The sequence below is a fragment of the Zonotrichia albicollis genome, chromosome 3, assembly GCF_047830755.1.
Source record: "Zonotrichia albicollis isolate bZonAlb1 chromosome 3, bZonAlb1.hap1, whole genome shotgun sequence".
NCBI classification, from domain to species: domain Eukaryota; kingdom Metazoa; phylum Chordata; class Aves; order Passeriformes; family Passerellidae; genus Zonotrichia; species Zonotrichia albicollis.
In genome coordinates, this window is record NC_133821.1 from 74,195,751 (window position 1) to 74,219,900 (window position 24,150).

Genomic DNA, 24,150 nt, shown 5'->3' on the forward strand with positions numbered 1-24,150 from the left:
TAGTGGGAGTGAAATCATGCAGATGTTTTCGAAAGAACATGGAATAGACTCATGGCCCCAGTTTGGAAACCATAAACATTAATCATCTCTTCCTTGTTTTCCTAGCTCCTGTCCGCTACTTTCAATGTGTCTTCCTAAATGGACCTAATGGATTTGGGCTGCAATTTCCAATTAATTCCCCTTCAAACAAGGAAGAAAAGACTCACTCAAAGACTTCCAAGAGAAAGACAAGGAAACCGGGGCAGTAGAGAGACTGAGTCCTGTGATCACTGACATTTTGCACTTTATCTTTTCTGCTGAGGTCCACAGTAGCTACAGTGGTACTTGTCATTGCAGGAACGCGATCCACTTGCACGCATGTACCTGGAACTGTTTCCATGGGGCAGCGGCAGAACAAGCAGTAATGAACAGTGTTTAACAAAGATAGAAATGTAAAAGTGCCCAGTTTCTCATGGAAAGGCTGCAATGCTAACAAGGCATTGATGTGACTGTGTGTGTGAGCATGTGCGTGTGTTTTCATGCCTCTTTCGCTCTTGTTTTTCTTTACCTACATGCTCAGCATTGAAGTGAGTCTGTTTTCCACTTAATCTTATCTAAGGAGTGAAAGGTTGAACATAGCTCTTATATCAGCAAGATTGCAAGACTAGCTGCAATCCTAAACCATTTCTTCTTAATGTTTAATCAAATTGCTGACAGGAAAATGCCTCACTAAGTCATGAAAATGTGCTCTGTGACTGGTGCTATTTTTATGTCTCATTGACCAGTGTAGCCTGAAGCTCACACTTACTCGGAGCAGCTCAATACACTATCAGTAAGTTGACTCCACAAGTCATATTAATGATGAATATTTCTATTTAATCTGAAACTTAAATGGACTGTTTGCCCTGTCAGTTGGTGAAATACAAACTCTTCTCTTCCTAAGGCCCTAAGTGAGAAGAGAAAGTGAAACCAGATGGCAAAGGTTAGGAAAAACGCTGTTTTACCAACATGGAGGTTCGGAGAAACAATTGAAGTAATTATAGTGCTTCCACTTTTCTTCTGCTGCTAAATCAGATTGTTTTGCGGTAAAAGCCATGTAAATGGACAATATAACAGCCAACAATTTGCTATTAGCTTAAGCCAGATGAAAAGCTAGGATGTGAGATGCCATTCATGAAACTAAAGCAACCCAAATTTGCAGTAATTATGTGATTTTTTGATGCTGAGATCAGTGAACAAAAACAAAACCAAACCCAAACAAACGAAGAATCAGAAAAAAAATGAAACATAAACACATTAAATAATCCAGGTATTTCATTTTACTAGATTAAATGAAAGAACTTCCTCACAGCACACTACTGGAAGTGGCTTACAGTAGAACCAAAAGTAGATGCGCTTGTCCTAAATCTTCTTTTGTGCATTTATGAAGAAATAAAGAATTTGTTGCCCTAAAAAAGAGACGAGATGGCATTTGATCTATTTAAAGGCACATGAATGAAAATTGGCATCTCACCAATCTATGTCTGGCAATGTAAATAATGCCTTTTTGCAAGCTGCTATTTATTTGCATTTCCTTACTATATTTTTTTTGCATTTAATCTGGGAAATATACAGCAGTGACTTTAGTTATGTAGTTGCCTGCTGAAGCAACATGATCCTCTTTGTGCAAAACCACTACTTGTTGAGTCTGAACACACCAAAAACTGTATATCACTTTTTTTATTTTTAGTATAGACCAAGATAACATTGGCCTCCTCCCTCTTACACTCTCCCTGCCCATCCATCTTACTTTAATCAAATAATTGACTCAGGTGAGTTTCAGACAGCTGATTCTTTGACAGATTACTGCAATTCAGAAAGCTTTGCTGTTACACTGCTGGGTCCAGTTGGTATTTTCTGATTACTGGTCATGGCCTTACATGAACTGGATCCTTGGTCTTAATGTGCTCTGATATTGCACAGGTCATGTGCTGCAAAACCTGTCATTGCAACAAGCAGTTTAAGCAGTGGTGACCAGAAAGAGGTAGGAGCAGGTCCTGCTCTGGAAGTAGCTATTCCCATGTAGAATCACACCATAGACAGGAGTGTTCATGGTGAATGTCCCCACAGACCCTGAGAGATCTGGTCTGGAGATAGCACTGCCAACAGAGAATTTTTGATGGTAGAATTATGATCTTCAATTTTCTTTTGGTATCTCTTTTTATATTTCCAGCAACTTCTTGCTTCCCAATTTGTGATTTTGTATATATTATGATGGGTGTTATTGCCCTAGGTTTTTACTGTGAAAGCTGTCTTAAAAATGAGATTTTAACTTTCTTTAAAATCATTTAATTCAAGATTTCATCTAATGCAAATAATCAGGACAAAAAATTGTATAATATAAGCCTTTATTTTTGTCATCATCTTTTGGAACTTTTTTTTTTTCATTATAGTCATTATAGTTAGCCTTAATCCTTCCTTCCCATCTGAGATGGGAGATAACAAGAATTTGTTCTGGATCTCATTTCCATAATGCTTCGATTAGGAATGTTTCAGTGTTAGATATCTGAAAGCTTTGGAAATATAAACAGTAAATACGATTGCATAAGTGATGTAAAATCAGTAATTTAATTTTGTTTCCTCATCTATGTCACTGCCTAGAAAAACAGAAAAAACCAGATCCACTCTCAGAGGGGCAAGCGTTCTACTCCTTAAATTTACCTGGAAACATTAAAAATTTTCCTGGTTTGCATGGTTTTACTAAAATTAGCCTGAAATATTGCATAAACTTATGCTGTTTGTTATACATTTTGGAAAATAAAAAATATAAACCCTGCTTCAGTGGCTGTGATATGTTGTTCTGTGAATTCAAAAGTGCAGGACAAGGGTTTACATATGCAAGCTTTAGAAACCTTCTGATTATAAAGATGCAATTAGGCTGGGAAACTTACTAATCCAGCATTGTATTTACTCCTAATGGGCTTTTAGCAATACTTAGCCATCTTTTTCACAAACTTTATTGATTTCACTCTGACATATGGAAAGCTAAATGGTTGCTGCAGTCATTCAAGGTTGGACTTCATCTACAATAAATAATTTATGCTCATCAAAGTGCTTATTTATGTATAATACAACTGTACAACCAGTACAGACAAAGCTGTGATCTCCAATGACAAGTTTATAGTTCAGACAATTAGGAAAATGGCCACCAAGAAACTGAGCGTGCAAAAAATGGTGAGATCCCCAATTCCCACACCCCACAGGAACTATGGCTTGCCTGTATCAGCAATGGTTAAGGCAGATGATCTGGTTGGGGAACAGACTACAGCCTGGAGATAATACAGCTGCAGTTGCTCAGCTCTGCACTGGGGCTCAAGAGTCCTTTGCCCCACAGAGTTTGGTGAGCCATCCCATGTGAGGTGTGTCACTCAGCAGTTTGTCTGCATGATTTTCTCTGAGGTGCTAAAATCCTGATGAAGTCAACAGGAGTGGGGAATTTCCAGCAAGACCAATGAGACAAGTTTTGGTCACAGATCATGGCTGCCTGACCCAGAGCTGTTCACTCTTGCTGGTGCAGTCCCCAGACCCCATCCCCAGCCCTCAGTTCCTGTTCAGTTTCACACTTCTACCTCTGTCACAGCTGGAGTCCAGTTTTGTCCATTGTAAAAACTTCCAGCAAAACGGAGCTTTTCTCAGTGGCTTGTTTCTATTGCACCAGTGAGAGAGGGGGTGCTCAGAAAGTCTGGGTAAGAAAACTTAGGTCTTCTTTAGTAATTATCTGTGCTGGAGCACAGCACTGCAGGTGCCCAGGTGCTGGTGGGGGCTGAAGGGTGACCTCTGTGAGGAGCAGCCCTGGAACCTTGGAACCATCTGGAACACAGCCCGTTCCAGATGGCTCCAAGACACCCAGCTCAGGGCACAGCTGAGCCCTGCTGCCATGATGGTGATGCCCCAGGGAAAGCATTTGTAAGGAAGGTTTGGAAATGCCACGAAGAAAGAGGGGAGGAACAAAAAGAGTGAGAAGCAGAAGGTGGAGCACCAAGACCAGAAGATGAGGAGGAAGAGGAGCTGCTCCACACCAGGGCAGAGATCTTCTACAGTCTGGGAAACATCCATGCCAGAGCAGGCTGGGAATCTGAGAAGGACAAAACAGTGAAGGGGAACCACCATGGGCCAGCCATTACTGGTGTGAAGGAGTGACTTTAGGCTTGAGAAAGGGAGGAAAGATGTTAATTTAATGTTTGCCTTTCTGTTTCCCACTATCCAAATCATGAAACCATATATTTTCATGAGCTTATTTTCCCTGAATCTTCTTTGTTCACAACAGTAATTAGTAAACAATCTGCCAGTCCTTAGCTTGACCCATGAGCTTCCTCATTCTTGTTCTTCCTATTTTCTCTTCCTGAGGGCAGGAGTGAGAAGCTGAGTGGAGATTTGGCTGTTAAGCAAGGCTGACCCACCACAGCTGGTTGTTAAACAGATCCTATACATGTTCTACTAAAAATCAACAAAACGCTATTTGTCCTACGCTTGGGGTCACCATTTAGAACACAAGACAGAATATATGTGAATTGTACATTGCCACAAAAATTTATCCCACCAATCCCCAACTCTAGAACTTCACAGCTAGATTTTTTTTGTACACAACAACTGACTGCTTATTGTAGTCTTGTTTAGATGCCAAATTCTCCATGATAAAAACTCTAGGACAACATAATTGAAGTTCAGTAAGCACAGTTTTAGAGAGATACCTTTATCTGCTAAGACACAGTGACTCAGGAGAGCAGCTGAAGCACTTTTCCCTTTCCTATCTTAAAACTTTTCTTCCACCTCTCAGTATAGTAAGAAATGAGAGACTTACCCCCTTAGGGAGAACTCTGGTCATTTAAACTTCTTTGAACTTAAGACAGTCAGCATCTGACTTGCCTCAGTTACGTGCCATTGGTAGCACTTCTTTCCAGGGATTGAAGATTTGGAAGCCAATAAAAAATTTGAAAGTATTACATGAATAGTAGTGTCAAAATTGAAGATGTGAGGGGCTGGTAATTGACAAAATAAAAGGAAATTAAAAATGCTTTATGAGGGTTTCTAGGAAGGAACCACATATAAAAGTAGTATTTGCTAAATATTAATCTTAAAGGATATTTCTGCCACCTTTTAGTTCTCCAGAAAGAAGAAATATAAAGGAAATTGAAAATATGAAACATGTATTATTTATACACCTGAAAGGTCACTAGATCTCTAGCTTGTATACTATCCATTTATCCTGAATGAAGTTCTCCAGAAATTCCCAATTAGCCAAATACATAAGGAGCCATATTATTCACCTATAAAGCAAAACAGAGTATACCTCCCAATGCTGAATACTTAGTCATTTGATTAAACAATGAAATAACATAACATTTTTTGGGCTGTCTCTTGGTTTATGGATTTTTGTGTACACATGTCATTTGTGATACATACTCCACACAACCATTTGTTCTGAAGTCCTCACATCTCAAGGACTGGGTTAGTTATTGTTGTAAATACTTCTCATACTGAAGCAGAGTTTTCTTCAGTTTTCAGTTTTGTCTTTTATTATGATAGATATTAGTAAAAATTTTAGAATACATTTTATTTTGCCTGGTCCAAAAACCTAGCAATTCATTCAGTAATGCTTCCTTTGGGAAAAGGACTGTAAAAATTGCACTTTCCAGATTCTGCTTTTATTACATAGGTCTTTTACCAATACTCACTAGATAAAATCGTTTTACAACTTTGAGCCTTTTTCTTTGTCTGAATTGCTTATTCTCAAAGGGAAAAATATGTTCTTGCTCAAATTGTGGCCCTTGTGTTCCCTTTGGCTTGATTCTTGCTCTGTATTAAGAATAAACTAAGTTGTTCCATTTTTCTTCTCCACCCATTGCAGGAAAAGACCAAGTTCAAACCCGTTTAAGGAACCTGAAGGTGTACAAGTCCATGGGACCTGACAAGATACTACCATGGGTACTGAAAGAACTGGCTGAGGAAGTGGCTATGCCACTATCCAACATATTTGAGAAGTCATGGCAATCTGGTGGAGTTCCCACTGCCTTGAAAAAGGGAAACATAATGCCCATTTTTAAAAAGGGAGATAAGGAAGAACCAGGGAACGACAGGTCAGTCAGTCTCCCGCCAGTGTCTGGCAAGATCATGGAGAAGCTCCTCCTGGAAACTCTGCTAAGGCACAAGGAACATAATGAGATGACTGGTAACAGCCAATATGGCATGACTAAAGTTGAATCATGCCTGACAAATTTCTTGGCCTCCTATGATAGGGTTACAGCAGTGGTGGATGAGGGAAGGGCAACAGGCATCATCTCCCTGGACTTGAACAAGGGCACTGTCCCACAGGACATCTATGTCTCTAAAATGGAGAGACGTGGATCTGATGAGTGGGCCACTGGGTGGATAAAGAATTGGCTGGATGATCATGCTCAAAGTGCTGAAGTCAGTGGAGCAATGTCCAAATGGAAAGCAGTGCCAAGTGGTGTTCCCCAGGGCTCAGTGTTTGGACTGGTGCTTTTTAACATCTTTATTGCTGACATGGAAAGTGGGTTTCAGTGCACCCTCAGTGAGTTCACTAATGACTCTGATGACACTCAGGTGTGTGATGCGATCAACACACTGGAGGGAAGGAATAACACCCAGAGGGACCTTGTCAGGCTTGAGAGGTGGGCCCAGGTCATCCTGATGAAGTTCAACAATGCCAAGTGTGAGGTCCTGCACTTGGTTTGGCGCAGTCCCAGAAACAGCTTTAGGCTGGGCAGAGAATGGAAAGAGACTAGGGCTGGGGAGACAGACCTAGGGCTGCCGGTACATGAAAATCTTGACATGACTCAGCAGTGTGTGCTAGAAGTGAAAAAAGCTGTCTGCATCCTGGGCTGCATCAAAAGCAGTGTGGCCAGCACATCAAAGGAGGTGATTCTCTCCCTGTACTCTGCTCTAGTGAGACCCCAGCTGGAGTATTGTGTTCAGGACTGGGAACCAGAGCACGAGAAAGATGTAGACATGTTGGAGCAAGTTGAGGAGGGAGTCATTACCTTGAGCCCAGGGCTGGAGCACATCTCCTATGAAGACAGGCAGAGAGAGATGGGGCAGTTTAGCCTGGAGAAGAGAAGGCTTCGGGGATACCTAATAACAGTCTTCCAGTACCTACAGGGAGCCTGCAAGAGAGCTAAAGAAGGGCTTTTCACAACAGCATGTAGTGACAGAGAGAATGGCTTTAAGCTGAAGGAGGTTGGGTTTAGTTTAGATATTAGAGAGAAAGTTTTTACAGTGAGGGTGGTGAGGCTCTGGAATAGGCTGCCCAGAGAGGTTGTGGACTCTCCATCCCTGGAGGTGTTCAAGGCCAGGCTGGGCAGGACTTTGAGATACCTGGTCTAGTGGAAGTTGTCCCTGCCCATGGAAGGAGGGTTGGAACTAGATTATCTTTAAGGTCCCTTCCAACCCTAACCATTCTATCATTCTGCAATTCTAAAAGATACTCTGCCAACAGGCAAACTTCAGATTTGATTTTACCTGAAATGTTCTATTAATTTTCTTTCAGAATACCGAATGGTAATAAGCATGCCCATGTCTTAAGCCTTTAGGGTTTGTCTCAGTCACCAATAAAATTGTGTTAGATAATATGGCTGGTGGCTGAATCTGCAGACGGCTGAATTTGGGCAGTAGCAGAGGTAATAAGTTTCTTCCCGTTCAGTGTGATATTTGCTTTCATAATTCTAATTTTTTTTCATTTTTTGTGCTAAATTTTTCTCAGAAATTAATTTGTTTTCCCATTAATCCCATGTTAAGCTCCAGTTAGAAGAAATAGCAATCTTTTTTGAAACTGAATCACCAAACTGAAAAATTTTAATTATGGTAAAGAGTAACAGAAGCATTTAATTCACCTGCTTTTTTACTTCTAAAGAGAGGAACTACAAAATGGAAGTCTTCTTGGTTTTGAACCTGCCAAAGAAATGGGAAAATAAAGCTGCTACCAATTAATACTCCAGGCAAACTTACCAGCTGAATGACAAAGATATAAATGCACATTTATTGTGCTACCCAGCTCCTGTGGAGTTTCTTTTCCTTCAGAAAAGAAACAATGAAAAGGAGAAGTCTCGAGTACCATGTTGTTAAATTAGGGCTTGGAAGAAGCCTTTCAGGGAAGAAAAGGCAACATGAAGATAACTTGATGAGAATGTTCCACGCACCTCTCTAATCTGCCTCTTCCTGCCAAAGTCATACAGCCAGCCTTCCCCAAAACAGCTGAGCCTCCTTTGCTTTGATGTGAATATGTATAAGTCTGCCTTGAGAAAATCTGAATAAATCACTACTGCTTGATGGCTTTTTTTGAGTGTGAAAGTCAATACAGTGCTCTGCTGTCATACACATTGAAGTGATTACATAGGGTATACTTGCTTACCTACATTTCAACTGAAATGACGACATGTTCTCTGATGAATCAAATTTGTAAACTAGAACAAGGAGCTGATGATTCAAATAACCTTGAGTTCTTTTTAATTCACAAAAAATGTCAATGATAAAAACCAAAGTACCATTTTTCTAAGATTTTAAACCCCCTTACTTTTTAAATCATACAAATCATCCTCCTTTTTAGTTTATTGTCAAGAGAGTATTTTCCTATTAATGCTTGCCAAGTGATTTATCATCTCTCGGCAGATGTAGTAGAAGTTAATAGATTCCTATAGATTATGGGGACATTTGGATCCAGCTCCAAATTCACTTTTTTTCAACTGATTGATCATTTAGCTAATTATTTTGGAATCTTCCCCAAAGACTAGAAGAGAAAATTAAAGTACCAAAGCATTTTGTCATGTATTTATTTTCAAAACAAAAGCTGAAAAGGCATTTAGAAAATTAGTACCAGTAACAGTGAGTTTATTAAATGCTAAATGTCATGAAAATGAAACATCTGGGTGCTTCAGCTTCCAGAAAATAAAGCCAGCAGCATGATTCTAATTTGCCCAAAAGTTAATGATTTAAAGGAGAAAATAGTTTAGCATTTTCAGCTGATTGGATTTTTTTTGATGTCCTACAGTTTCAGTGGATTACAATTAGTGAAAATGACAAGTTAATGTTATCAAGGGCCAGAATACTTCAGAATTAATCCAGGTATGGGAGACAAATTCACATATTCATGGGGATATTTTACAGATTTATCTGTTTGTGGGCAGCTGTGTCATGGAGGGGAGTGATTGCCAGACTACAGTGAAAAGGATTTCTGCAACATAGTTGATAAATTCCCTAAAAAATATATCACAGAAATAGAGCAGTTAACAAGTTTGGGTATGATCCTATTTGACAGCTATCACCCTTCATATTGAGACCTCTGCTATGTAGGGGTCTTTTATCACATGCAATCATTGTCATTCTTTTTCTTCAAAAAATATGTAATTCTCTGCTTTTATTCAGATAAATACATATGTTAGAGTGTTAAAGCCATTCTCTAACACTTTTTCTCTAATACTGGTATACTGTATAAATAATGTCATCAGCTAATATGCAAAGAACTCAGTTGTAGGATGGAGCTGAGGACTTTAGGCTTGTAATGGAACTCTCAGTTTAAGAAAGTTCTGGTATAAATATTTAGATCAGACCCTTCTTTTATTTTGGTCATATAAATGTCTTAACCAAAACTTTTACATGACTGAAAATTATTCAAATAAAATGTTTAATACTTTTAATGAGATCAAACCTTTTCCAATAATTTTACACACTTTAAAGGTTGTTTTTAAAATATAGCAAACAATAATTAAATCCAGAAATACACGACAGAGGTGCTATTTTCTGAGATACCAGCCATGAATGATTTTCACACTGTGTCTGACTTCTTACCTATTGATGGTTCAAACAGGTACCACTTGAAAAATCTATTTAGTGGAGCTACACCCTTGCTAGCACTTTGACAGTCATTGCAAAAAAAGCATACAGCTGGTGAGAAGAAAAGTCTGTGAGTGTGGATGCAGCACGGCATCTGGACTCCTATGGGTGTGCCATTGCAGAGACCTAAGCACACCCCTCAGCACACATTTGTAAATCCCTGGAATTTAAAGCTGAAATAAGCCCTTACATTTTAACCTGTGACCTTTTATATGGAGTATAATAACTCCAGCTCAAATATAGTGCAGCTCTTTAAAATCTGCTTCAGCCAAACCAAAGAAATTTTTGCAGATTAAGCACTCTCTTTTTCCCATGCTGTCTGTAATTATAAGAGGTTTCAGTCTCTAGTGATGGAGACCTGTCTCTTCTTCCCACAAACACAACTAGAGTCACTTTAGTGATGGTTTATGTTACTGTTGTCCCATCAAAATTGATGAATCTATGCCAATTTAGTGTTACATGTGACTCTTGAAATTTGATTTTTCCAACTGTGAAGGCTCACATGAGGCAGAGATCTGAATAAATCACTTCAATGTACTGCATTGATGAATCCATGTTAATCATGATTGTATTTCATTTTGAAAATCAGATTTTTCCTACTAGGAAAAACTTCAAGAGACACAGATTCAATTAAACCCCATCTCTGTTATTCTCCAGGAGATGTAAAAGTGGAAAAGCTGTAAATATTTTTCATTTTGGAGTGCTGAGATGTTTAGCTAGGATAACAACTTAGACCATGTTAAATGTGCATATATTTGTACATTAAAAATTAAGGTTTGTATATTAAAATTAACCAATTTAAATTATTTAAAAGTCTGAAAACTGACTTTGTCTTAATAGAAAGCTTCCAAAATAGCCAAAATAGGCACTGGTTTATGAAAGCAATTTTAAACTTATGGAAAAATGCCCAAAGGAAAACTACTAAGTGGAAAATCACACACATAATAATGAGAGATTAAGGACACAAATGTGAGTGTGACCATGCTAGTTGCTGAGTTCCTGAGAAAGACCTTGCTAGTTCCTGAGAAAGACCTTCTTCCACTGCTTTCCTCCCCCTCTCTCTGAAAGATCAGATCTGCAAGTAGTTCTTCACCCCTGGAGGAAATGAGCAGCAGGAGAAGAGTGAAAGCAGATGAGAGCAAAGTCAAGGCACAAGGGACAGGATGCTCTGGGTGATTTGGAGGTAATTGAAACCAAGAAACCATAAAGTCACTGCAACAAAGCTAGATTTTACTACTCTCAAGCATTTTCTGTTCCTCTCTGGGGCAGTAGCATTCAATTTTTTAAGTACTTCTGAGGGGCTATCTTTGGATGTCCAGTGCTGATTTTCAAAACAGGAATTCAAGCCATTTCCCTTGCAAACCACAAGCAGATTGTGTCTGCTTTTGTTTAATTTTTTTCTTATTGTAATAGCTTTGATGGACATCAATCCCTGATCAAATCAACTGGCCTAGCCAGCATAAATCTGCAAGCTCTGCAGCTGAATCTGCTGACCCTCTAAAAAATTAGCATTCTCTTCCTTCCTTCTCTGTTTTCTGGCAAGCACCCAAATACACCAAGATTTCTGTCATCAGTAGATGGACAAACATCACCCTAAATTTTGACTGTTAGTTCCTCTGGGGAAAAAATGCCTCAGTGCAGTGTGATCCCAGTGCTCTTTGGAGAACTGACGACCATGCATGGGATGTTAGACCATGGAGGCTTGCATCTGTGGTGTGCTGCAAAGCTTGGCTCTTCATGGGCACTGAATTGCTGTCACCTCACAGGCAAGTAACCAGCTCACCCACCAAATATGGCCTCAAAGTATTTATGGAGATGAGCTTCATCATGTGTGTGAGGACTGAGAATTATTTGCTTCATGAATCTCTCATAGATTCATGAATCTCATGCCAAACAAGGCACCCAAGCAGGGTGCTCCTGGACTCCTCTAGTCTGGTTTCTCTGTTAATTGTTATATTGGTAACCATCATTTGCAACATATTTGCATGGAGCTTGGCACACCTCTCAAAACCATACAATTATATATATATATATATATATATATATATATATATATATATACATATATATATATATATATATATACCATGATAATGAAAAAATCATCTTATCTTTAGCTATCAGGACTCTAATGTATAATATTTCATTAATAATTTTCTTAATCAGAAAACTGACAAAAACAAAACAGTAACAGCTAAACTCATCTAATATTAAAACTTAGAAATATGTGGGATTACACAAAAAAAAAGTAATGAATTCTATTCTCTAACTCAACTTCAATGGGAAATAATTTCTGTAATGCTCTCACTGGTACAAGAAAAGAAAGCAGAAGGCCCCAGATCTCATCATTGGGTCTGACAGAAAACTATCTCCCTCAACTTCAATGGGAAATAATTTCTGTAATGCTCTCACTGGTACAAGAAAAGAAAGCAGAAGGCCCCAGATCTCATCATTGGGTCTGACAGAAAACTATCTCCTTACCAAAATTAATTAATTTTGCTCTTTTAATCCATCCAAAGGCTTCTTCATATGTTTAATTTCTTTTATATTAGAAAAAAGATTATGCAACTGTTCTTTCTTTGTGAAAGAAAAAAAATACTCACTACTATCCCATGAGATGAGTATCTAAGCACAGGAAGAGAAGTCCAGAGCCTGATATTACACCAGAAAAACTTTTCCTGTTCCCACAGCTCCTGTCTCAGCTTTCCACAAGATTATATGAAGCATTTGTTCCATTGCCTGCATCTTCCAGTCACTCATGACAGAGCAGAAACTAACTCAGTCTTTTTAACCACTACAAATTCTGGCAAACAGCAACTCTGGGCTTAATAATTCTGCCTTTATGTTGCAAAAAACATAACCTCATATAACAATACTAGGAATTCTCTATGTGAAAGAAATATTCATATCTAATAATATTTTTTCCTGCAGAGTAGGCTCCAACTCTTTTCATCTGAATGGTGTATTAGTTCCAGAAATATGATTCTGGCTGCTGACTAAAATTCTGATGTACGAGGACAAAAAGAAGAAAATGCACACCCTCCTCTCACTGCAGAAATAAAAATGGGATTAGATTCCCTGCCTAGCTCCAACTGTCAAGACAAAAAATAGAAATACTTCAGGTTTTGGTTAAATGTCAGATACCCCTGTCTAGTTGTACAAATAGTTAATAAGTGGGAAAATTTTAGACCCCACAGAATTTTCATAACTTTTAGGTCAAGAGAGACGCTGTAATAGCTGATCCTGCCTAGGAGCAAGGATGATCACTTCACAGCCCCATTCTAGCCCTAAGTGTTATGGTTGAATTAGTATATATCCTTACTATTTTCCTTGCTGTAGCAGGGAATACCTGAAGTGACAAGAAATTATATGCACCTTTAAATTTAACCAGCTTCTAAAGCAGCATTTGAGGATTGAAACTATTGCATTCTGACAGTCAACACTATGGCATATTTTCAGATATTTTTGAAAGCAGTGGGATGCATTAAGCTTCTTTCTGATAAGTCAGATCTCACTTAAAAGCTTCGCAAATCCCACTGGCACAACTGCTGTTTCAGGAATGTTGAGCAGCACCAACATAAAGAAATTAAATCCTGTTGTTGAAGATTCCTGCAAATGGACAAACTTCTGCATCTGGAGCTGCTTTAATTTGTAAAGGAATGAAAAAAAATCCATCTGTATTATATATTTCTGTTACTTTAGTCTTTATGACATTAAATCTATAAAACAAACTGTGAGCAGGCTCTGAGGCTGTATTTCTGATTTCCCAATGGGTCACAGTGAAGACATGTGACTATATAGAAGAAAAGCTAAATCTCAGAGTGAATACAAAACTTTATCACTCAAAAGGCACTGAATGTGATTTGTCTCACTTTATCTCTGTTTTGTCAGGTGTCCAGTCTAAGGCATTTAATGATAAGTCTGGTCAATTTAAGAGACTGGTAACTGCTGATGAGTTCACCTAATCTAAAATAAAAATCTGAGGGGTGGGATGAATCACCCATGAGAGAAACAAATCTTTCTTCACTTGCTGTTAAGAGCGGATCTCAGTAGCTTTGACAAGACTAAAGCCATGTGAGACTCACCCATGATTCTGTGATGCAGTGTGACTAAAAGTAAAGTTAGAAATTGACCTGGTTTTAGTATATGGCAATAATCTCAATGTACAAAAAGTGCAACATCATGTATTTATGTCCGGTTTCAGATGTCTAAACAAAAGTATTAATATCAGATTTGGTACATTAGTGTAATTTCTCTTCTCACTCCCTGTACCCTTTTAATTCCATGCCACCTAGTGAACTGAGATTCCACTACAGTTTATAATTGTATTTTTCTTCTCATCAAGTGAAGGGACATTGATGTTTTATGACACCTTCTAGTACGGTACAGCTGCCTCTTGCATCAGCATGGTTGATTCAGTTATGGCCCAACAGAAAGGAGAATACCTTCAGATCTACCATGTACATGATTGTCTTGTGCTTCCTACATCTTTAATGAAAGTGAACATACTTTACCCCTACCTATAGAGTGCCAACACTGTATTTTTTTTTCCTAAATCTATTTTTAGACAAAGCTGTGCCATGCTTACTGTAGAACAGATCTCCAATTCGTCTCTTCAGCTTGCAAAAAAAAAAAAAAAAAGCCTACTTCTTCAGATATATCATATTGAGATAGGCAAAGAGGGATCAAGAGCATGGACAAGTTATGAGGAAGGGAAGTCTGAAAACTGGACCTCAGAAGACATATCACCTTTTTTTGTTATAAAGGGAGACAATTGTTTGACCATCCTTCAATATCTTGATAAAACAGAAGCACTTAAATTGATACTGAATGTGTAGAGAACAAAGAAATAATATATTTCTCTATATACAACATGCTATGAAGATAATTATTCTAGTTGTTGAACCATAAAGAAGGACCTAGATACATGAAAACTGCTTTAAGAAAAACTTAGGGCTATAAATGGTATACTCATTAGATACCTTTCTTTTTGATCTGATATTTTCACATACCTACAAGTTTATTTCTGACAAAGTGTAAAATAGCCAAAACCTTTTGATGCTTCATGCTTACTGTGGAAAAATCAAGCTCCAGGACATAGAAGACCCTTACAGGACCCAAGGTCTCACACACCCTGCCACGGTTTTACCACAGCCAGCAACCAAGCCCCATGAATCCAGTCACTCACTCCCCCACCAGCGGCATCAGGGAGGGAACCAGAAGTGTAAAAGCTGGGAAACTCTTGGGATGAGACAAAACAGCTTAATAGGGAAAGCAAAAGCTGCCCATACAAGCAAAGCAAAACAAGGAACTACTTCACTATTTTTCCCCTCTTTATATACTAAGCATGATGTCTGAAATATTCCTTCAATCAGCTGGAGTCATCTGTCCTGTGTTTCCTCCCAATCTTCCATGTATCCCTAACTTCTCTTTCCAGTGTGTCAGTATGAAAACTAGAAAAAGCCTTGGCCCTGTGTGAGCCCTGGTCAGCAAAACCGAAAAGATTTTTACATTATCAACCCTGTGTCTAGCACAAATCCAAAACACAGCCTCATACCAACCACTGTGAAAAAAGTTAATTCTACCCCAGTCAAAACCAGCACACATAGTCACAGCATGTTTAAGTTTCAATAAATAACACACACAAAAAAAAACCAAAACAAAAACAAAACAAAAAAAAACACCTGGATTTTTAATTATTGTACTGAATAAGGCATTATACCTCTCAATTTTGCTATACTGTTGACATTGTTGTCAGTGTTTCTTAAGCATGTTTGGAATACGTCTGAAGGAATCAGCTTCCTCAAAAAACCAGATTTAGCTGTCAGGTCACATTATATTTATACACAAACTCTAAATGGGTCTATGGAATTGAATAACCATCCCAACGCAAGATACTGCAATGTGACAGCATGAATTCATGGACACCATATCCCTACAGTTTTGCCTGTAACTAAATATACTCTTGAATTATTTTTTAACAAGTTATCCAAATATACTGTTTTATCAGAAGAAATCACCTTTCTATTATAAAAGATTTTTATATCAGAAATACTGTGTATGAATAACAGTCTTCTAAACATTTCAGAAGAAAAAGCAGTAAAAAAAGATGGTTGTAAATCCACTGATGAAGAGAAAATAGGAAAATAAAATTGAAAAGTTTTATCTTTGTCTTAATTTACAGGTTTTTCCTCATCCTTTTCAACATTTTTCACACTTTGTAGATAAACCTGGATTTTTACTAAGATTCCATGTGTTGGCAATTTTTGTCTTACGAAAAATATCATAATGAAAATGCAGTCAAAACAATGTGATTCAGTTACTCATCATAAATGCATTTGTGGTTGCAATGGTTTTTTGCAGGTACCTTTTTTGAGTGATTAAGGTATAATAAAGATATAGTGTAATACGGTTAAAGGATTTCTATTACTAATTATTTTTACTGCTTGAATTTGTTAATGAAAGGAGTGAAAACTTCACTTAAATGAAAAATTACAACTAAAATGAAATTAGCAATGTTTCATTAATAAATCAAAATAAACTTAATTTGGCATGTTTGTGCTATAGATAAGGAACAGTTCCAATGAAACAGCAATTATTAATAAAAACCAGGCGAGTGACACATAATTTATGAATGCTCTGTCTGCTTCATTTAGCATTTGATAAAAGACTCTATTATGCAAAATTTTTTGTGTAGATACCAATATGCTTATTCATTTTTGTGATAACACATATAGCCATACTAAAATTATTCATAAATACTTCACATATGGAGTGCATTCAGAGAACCATGTACATGAAGGGTTAATAGTGAACCACATTGCAAGTTACTGAATTGCAGCACCATTGAAAGGGGTGACATCACATCCAAGTTCTTCTATCACTGGGTGAAGTTCAGGGCTTAAATTTCTCATCATCTTGTCCCTAAAATGTGGCTTTCTCTTATTTCTTCTCCTTATGTATGATTTAAGAAAGAGCTAGTCAGTGAGTCAAAGGACACATCCAAATTCATAATTGCTCTGAGTGCAACAGACAAAAAAGACAAAAAATTTAAAATTAATTTAAATAATTAAATTGAAATTACTTTTTTCCTTTTTCTGTGATGGGGAAATTAAAGTCCTATCTAGCCAACAGGAGCATTTTAATCACCATATATTCTCCTTCCAACATGGCATCTATGATGAGATGTGTCTTTATTTCTATATTATTAAAATATGTGCGCTCTCCATCCCACACCAACTGGACTAACTCCTACATTCTAACTTCTTCAGTCTCTTAGCTACTCAACAGATTGAAGTAACCTCCATTCACTTTCCATGCCACCAGGATCACACTAAATTCCTCTTCAGATGTCCCTAGTGAATTCTTGCACCAAATACATCATATTTCATGCAATGTCTTTTTTCAAATTCTGAATAATTTATTTCCCATAGATAACCTTCTTCTGTGTCTTTTTTTTTTTTTCTACTAATACATAAATAAGGAGTATTATTTTACAAAGGTTGGTCTCTGGAGTTAATTAACATCTATTGTGCAATTTCTGTTCAGCCTTCCGATAGTACTGAAAGCCACATACATGCAAATGGTATAAACAGTATAAATGGGATGAACTCTCAGATTAGAGCCCTTATCCACTACAAGTATCAATGTTTGCATACAATTAGAATCAAGTATTGTAATGCTGTAAAAGTGGCCTGGTCAGTCCAAAGAGATAAGAGCTGAAACCTGCTTGTTTCCCTGGCAATTGCATATATTCTCCAGATATGAAGCTAGGATGAACCCACAGGAAAGATGATGCATGAAAAAGGGGAAAAGAGCATCACATAATGTCATGAAATTACTGAAAGCAAAGGAATTGCTTGGCAGAGTACATTTTGCATACTTGTTAGCTTACAGCTGTATTGAAGTCTATGAGCAAGCTAGGTCAGTGAGTGGATTAGGATCCTGGAAGTACATTTAGAAATAGCTTGTGTAACTCTGCAGTGCACTGCATTGCATTAGCTACACCAGAAGGGTCAACTAGATTGAGAGATACAACCTGGAATGGGAAGTCAGAAGGATTTCAATTCTCCTGTCTGCTCCATGAACAATTAACAATCTAAATGAAAAAGTCACACAGTACACACCAAAGATGGGTAAAGTAAGCACAGTCTCTTCTAGGGCAATACAACAGCACACCAGTTAACCAGACTAGAAACTTTTCCCACCCAAATAGAAAATTAGACATATATTTGCTCTACTTTGACCAGTGGCAGAAGATGCCTAGGAAATAGTAAGACTAGACTAGATCTATAATAGTATTTTCCTTGGAAAATAAAAAACATCAGAATAACTTTCCTGAACTGAGGCTCTCTTACTAATTAGCAATCTTAAAAAATTCTTCTTTCATGAGTTTAAGCAATTTTTAAACTCTGTAAAATACTAACATCCAAAACATTTAGGAGTGAACAGGCCCCACTGCTTAGTAGTGTGCTGTGAGAGGAATCATAGCCTTTATTGTCTTCACCTGCCACTTGCTCGGTTCATTTGCTTGACCTCATTTGTGTACTAGAAGGTATTGCACAGTCATTTCCTATTTTTGTTCTTTATGATACTCCTGACTTCATGGCTTTCTCTTGAATCCCAAATCATACAATATTTTAAAACCTGAAGAGCCAAGCCCACACTGTCATTCATCAGAAAAGAAATATTAAAACTTGGCTATCTTTATTTGTGCGGCTTTATAGAGGAATGAAATAAAGCAAAAGTGCACTAAACATTCACATCTTTTCCTGATACAATTTTTTTTATTTTCAAAATTTGTCAAGAAATGAATGTGCTAATTTCCACTTGTACTTACGCAAACAATCTAAAACACAGATTTCCTGTGAGGGTACTCTTGCTTAAGTGTTCATTTTAGAACAGGTGTCTGAGCTCTGAAGATCTGCAGTTCCCAAGAAAATGGAAGATCTCTTTGGTAGTGGCTTTTCAATAAAACTCTGGGGCACTTTATATCAGGGGTTTAGAATGCAAGGTTAATGTGCTGCAGACTGTTGACTCCAGTGAACATATGCTGTGCTGCTTGACTCTTGAAAAGCCTGTACTTTGTTATCAGCGTTTAGTAATAAACACTAAGAATAAAGTCTGTGCTGAAATAAGTCAGAATTAAACATCTGGTTCCCTTTTAGAAGTTCTTTCCATAGAGACAGCTTCTGTGAAAAAATCTGGCTGTGCCCAAGTGGCTGAATTTTAATATGGCCATTAAACTGAAAAAGAGTAGCCTTTTGCGTATGTCAGGCCTGGAAGCCTCAGTAAATGCTTGAGTACTTCTAACACATAGATTGCAAACATACAGATTGACAACATCCAACTATTCTGCAATGGAGATGCACAAGCCTCTACCAAATTGGAGAACCACAGGAGATCTAGATAGATATTTGTATCTATCAGCAGATTAACGTACCAAATTAATGGCTGTGAAAATAAAAAGCATAGCATGAATTAATGAGATATGAGGCCTAAAAGCACAGCAGAACCCAATAAAACAATTCATCTCCTGACAAAAATAATCCATCATCAGACATCTGTTGAGAACTTAACCATTCATTTTCCACACCATGGTATTCAGAGAACTTGTTATTGGCACATGACTAAATTTTATAATGAAACAGCTGTAGAGGTCAAGGGAATAGCAATGGGATAACAGGACTCAGTGCTAGAAGCTGATTTCAAGCCAGACCTGTCTGCTACTGGCTGAGCATTATTTCTACATGACAGTGCAGCCAGCTGAGACAGCAATTGCTTTCTCAATTCACTTCCTGAAGAAAAAAGCCAACATTACATAAGCCAGTCACTGCTGGCCATTCTTGATTTGATCATCAGCACTTTTTAAACTTTTTGTGCATAAATTCCATCTCTCTTCTTTCAGTGAATGACTTAAGGATTGCCTTGTCACACTTGCCTTCCTGAGTATGACAATGCCAGATATTCAGGTCTCCACATGCATCCACATACACACACACATATCATGTACTCACCATCTCCCTTTGCATCATCTCTGGTGGGCAGATGGTCTGTGCAAAGAACACCAGGTGAGGATTGCAGGACTGTCTGAATGCTCACATAATAAGCACATTCCAGAGATGGGATAGCTGAGTAAAAAATCTTTATGCATAGCCAAATTCCCAGCTGTTTATGGAAAGTCTACAAATATTTATAATTGCTCCACTCTTGAGCACATGGGGTTTACAGTTCAACATCTACCATGCTTTGTGGGGCACTATGTCAGACCTCTCAATTTGGCCCTGGAATGTGTAAGGGACATGATAAAGGCTGATTTAAATCAAAAGCCACATATTTGGACTAGCAGTAATCTGCTAATATTAAGTGATTAATTTAATAAGAAAAGGTTCTCCCGTGCATGCTGACTCTATAGAAGTCCACTTCCTCCTAATATTCAAAGCTCATTGGATCTTTGAGCTTGTCAAGGACAATTTCTGACACATCAGAGTGCTTCCTCATTTCTCCCAGGGTATTTATCAGCAAAATACTTCCATCTAGAGGGTGTAGTAAGAGTCCTTGTAAAACATATGCATCGTTTATGTGGCTGCGCCCCAATCCTAGTTGTTCTAAATGAGCTACAGGTGTGAAGTCCTTAACTGGGCAGCAGCTGTGGCTCGTGAAGGCAACTGGGATAAAAGGGGGGTGAGTTGAAAGCCTTGGAGGAGGCTTGATGAAGCTACAAGGAACTACATTGCTGAGGAGAGCTGCATGTGAGAAAACCAGCCAGAAGGTATGGACTCCAGAAATATAATAACAGCAGTACGATTGCAGTAGTGTGGGACTCTAGAAATAATGCAACAGTATGATCACAATAAGAGGGCGCATTTGGATGAATACAGTTGTATTCACTATTGGCCATTTTGTGCACTGACCTTTGCTGAAGTTTTGTTGTCTGTTATTCATTATATTGCAAGCAATTATGACTAAAACAAATGTGGTGATCCTTGACACAATTTATTTTTCTTAATCAGGTGCTTGTAAGTGATACATCCAATGACCACGCAAATACGAAAGCAAAACTAACAGTAACATTTCAATTCCTGTTACTACAGCATGTACACTAAGCCAAATGCATTAAGCCAAAATCCAGTATCCTCTGTAAGACAGATAACATTGACCCACTACCGGAAAAGAATGTTCATTTGTATGAAGAAAGCACCTTTTCAGCAGGCTCCAAGGTGAAATTACTTTGGATTTTGATTCATCTTGATGCTCCCAGAGAGAAGTGTCTTCAGGTTTAGCACTGAAGACATCTGTGAAGGCAGAGCTAAGTCCATCTTCATTTGACCCTTCTGTTGGGAAATCCCAGTGCAAAGATCCCAAATGTTTAAGAGCCTGTCAATGCTCAGCTGTGCTCATTCATGTCAGATAGTTTTGTTGACTCTCCCTTAGAATCTGGTTCATAATTAATGTTAGAATCAGCTGCCTAATGAGAAATGTATCACAGAACTAGAGATTTCATAAAGAAGAAAAAGACTGATCATCTGAACATATACTGTGTATAAAATGTGTCAAACTAATAGCTTTCATCAAGATCTATATATCTGAATAAACTGCTCACGAGATGCTATTAGGAAATCCCTGACAATCTGAAGTGAAATCCTGAGTCATCATTTTTTCTCATATGGCTCTGGCATAGGAACACTTGGGCTCCTTTCTATCAAGAACACAACTGCCTCACCCTCTCCATTAGAGAACAGGTATATTAAGAAGTGGTCTGACAGCTGTACCACTTTTCTCCTTGATGTATTCTGGTGCATCAACAACTAAGTTACCACACTACCAATGATTGCCTCCCACCAGATACATCCTGAGTGTGGGGTGTATCTATTCCATCCATGTATAAATATTTAATGCAGTCAGTGAAGAAAGAAACTGATTCTGATTGCTCTGAATCACCTTCTGAAAGTGCTCATCACTCTCCATGGACTAGAGAGGTAGCCTGGCCAAACTTAGCTACCTATATGAAGTTCCTTACTTATTCCCAAAGAATAATAAATACCAGGTCTGCAAATAAGTGCCTGAAACATGATTCCTGTGATTTGTGAAACAGAACTAGATGAATGAAGAATCACTGTCAAAACGTCCAAAAGTCTAAGCCAGTCCTTTCAAAAGTAATGCCAATGATTCATCAGTGTGGCTATTTACATGCTTTTTGGAACTTCCTAGGTCTTGCATTGACATTTGATGTCTGATGTACACTGTGCAATTAATTCATTCCACTACCACTCTTCTCCATTCTTAAATGTATCTGTAGTAGATTTTTTTATTTCTTAAAGGGGCCCACCATTCTCCACCATCTCCGAGATTCTTTCCGAAGCACTTTTGTCATCAGACTTTCTTTTTCACTAGTTCAGCAACACATTAATGGAGTTAATTCTCTCTATATAAAATTTTCATTACACATCTTTGCCAAAACTGGCTTTGCACATTGCCCTATTACTTTAAATAGACTCACCTGGAGTCATGTTCTTCAGAAGATTATTAACATTTTTTTTAACTGTGTGCTTCTCTAAAATATGGAAAGAAAGCATCATTACACATAAGAGGAAAGGAATAGAAAGGCAAAGGTATTTTTTAGAGATCATAATGGAGAGCAGCATTGTTAATGCAGAATTAACAGATTAAGTAAAGGAGACAAAAACTAGTGTTGCTCTGCAGTAACTGAATAAATGTAACCCCCATTTTCTTCCATGACAGTAGTTCCCTTCCATAGTTTTGTAATTTTCCCTGTCTCAGATGTCTGCCAAACCCTTATGGCCTGCTCCCACAACATCATGAGCCCTTCGGCCGTACTCCATGGCACACTGCACTTTTCCACCAAATTAAGAGGAGCTCAGACACTCCCTGTTGAAGATGTTCTGAAGAGCACCACCACTTGGATGGCTTGGTGCAGCTTCCATCTCCACATGTTTTTGTACCAAGACAAGCACAATCTCTTCTACTTACAGACTACTTCATGCAACATTTGCTGGAAGAAAGTCAATTTCAGAATTAACTCCTCTGAAAAACTTTGTTGAAATTGGCCGAACCATTCACAACTGCATAAAGAAAACAGTCATGAGCAGTCATAAAGTCTGATCAATGACCTTTAAGAAATTGATCTCAAAAAAGTGCTCATACAACTCTGCTTTATGGAAGGCTTTCTAGTACTTAAGCTCTGTCTATAAAAATCACAGATTTGTGGTTTAGTAATATTTCTGCACCACACTGGGAATTTTTGATGGCATAATATATTGCTATAACCTCATTGTTTTCACATTGCTATCTACTGTGTATAGCTCTTTTTGGATGATAATATTTTGTCAAAAAAGTTAATGAAATACCAGGTAAAATTCAGGAATTTGGTAACTTTCCAATTTCCAGTTGTATTAATTAATTTTACCTTCTCTTTATTTTTATTTGGCCAATTAATGACAAATAAATTAAAAACCTTTAATTTATGAAAACCAAACCAACTCTGATACTTGTCAAAGATGCCTTTCACCTCAAATATCTTCTTGCGACAATTCCTGTTACTGGGTTCTTTTTAACAATATTTGATTTCCCTTATTTCCTCTTGATTCTCCTGCACCTTATTTAATAAAGTATGGCAAAAGAACAGCTTCTGTGGAGGAGACTCTTTCTTCCGCTTTCTCTTCAAGAAACTTTGATTTTGAAAATACTCCAAGTTTGAATTTAAATCCTGCTGAATAAAAATATTTGTTGGAGTCTGCAACTAAATAAATGCTTAAACTAAAATAATACAAGGACCCTTCAAGTTAAATTTAAGACAATTATTCTGAAATAACAAAAACATTGTTATTTCAAAACACTTTTTCAATACAAAATACTTGTTCAAAACCAAAATACTTGTTCTAATAATACAAATGTTAGGTATAACTCCTACAGGCTAGCCAAGTGGACTCTTGCTAGCATGGAAGTGGGCTAACCCCACTGAAATAACAGGAGAAACAAGGTTTCTCTATCTCATAATTTACAGACCAATGGTTTCCAAATAGAAATACTTATAGTCATTTTAGACTATATAAAATCCTACAGACTTTAGTCCAATTACTAATTACTTTTACAACCCCATATAGAGGTGAAATGAGAGAAAGCATCTACAGATGCTGAATCATATTGGTACTGTGCAATCAGTATCAGAGGTGTGGTGTTTGCCTGAACAAGCAATTCTTTTCTATTTATGGAATGTCAGAAATAATGACAGTGGAAGTAGCACTATTGCCTATCCAAGTACAATCT

General features: G+C 37.7%; 1 protein-coding gene across 31 annotated transcripts in view; it reads left to right on the forward strand.

Moving 5' to 3' along the window:
- The window catches only part of TRDN (triadin), a 229,596-nt gene extending 221,292 nt beyond the window's left edge, over window positions 1–8,304 (forward strand). For 29 of the 31 annotated variants that reach the window (XM_074537877.1, XM_074537878.1, XM_074537896.1 and 26 more), the window contains one exon: window positions 5,867–8,304. In XM_074537877.1, the coding sequence (XP_074393978.1) occupies window positions 5,867–7,362 (1,496 nt within the window). In that variant the 3' untranslated portion in view covers window positions 7,363–8,304. Of the gene's footprint in view, window positions 1–105; window positions 2,795–5,866 lie in introns of those variants that run through there. The other 2 variants (XM_074537901.1, XM_074537900.1) reach the window with 1 other exon arrangement.
- The last annotated feature ends 15,846 nt before the right edge of the window (window positions 8,305–24,150 follow it).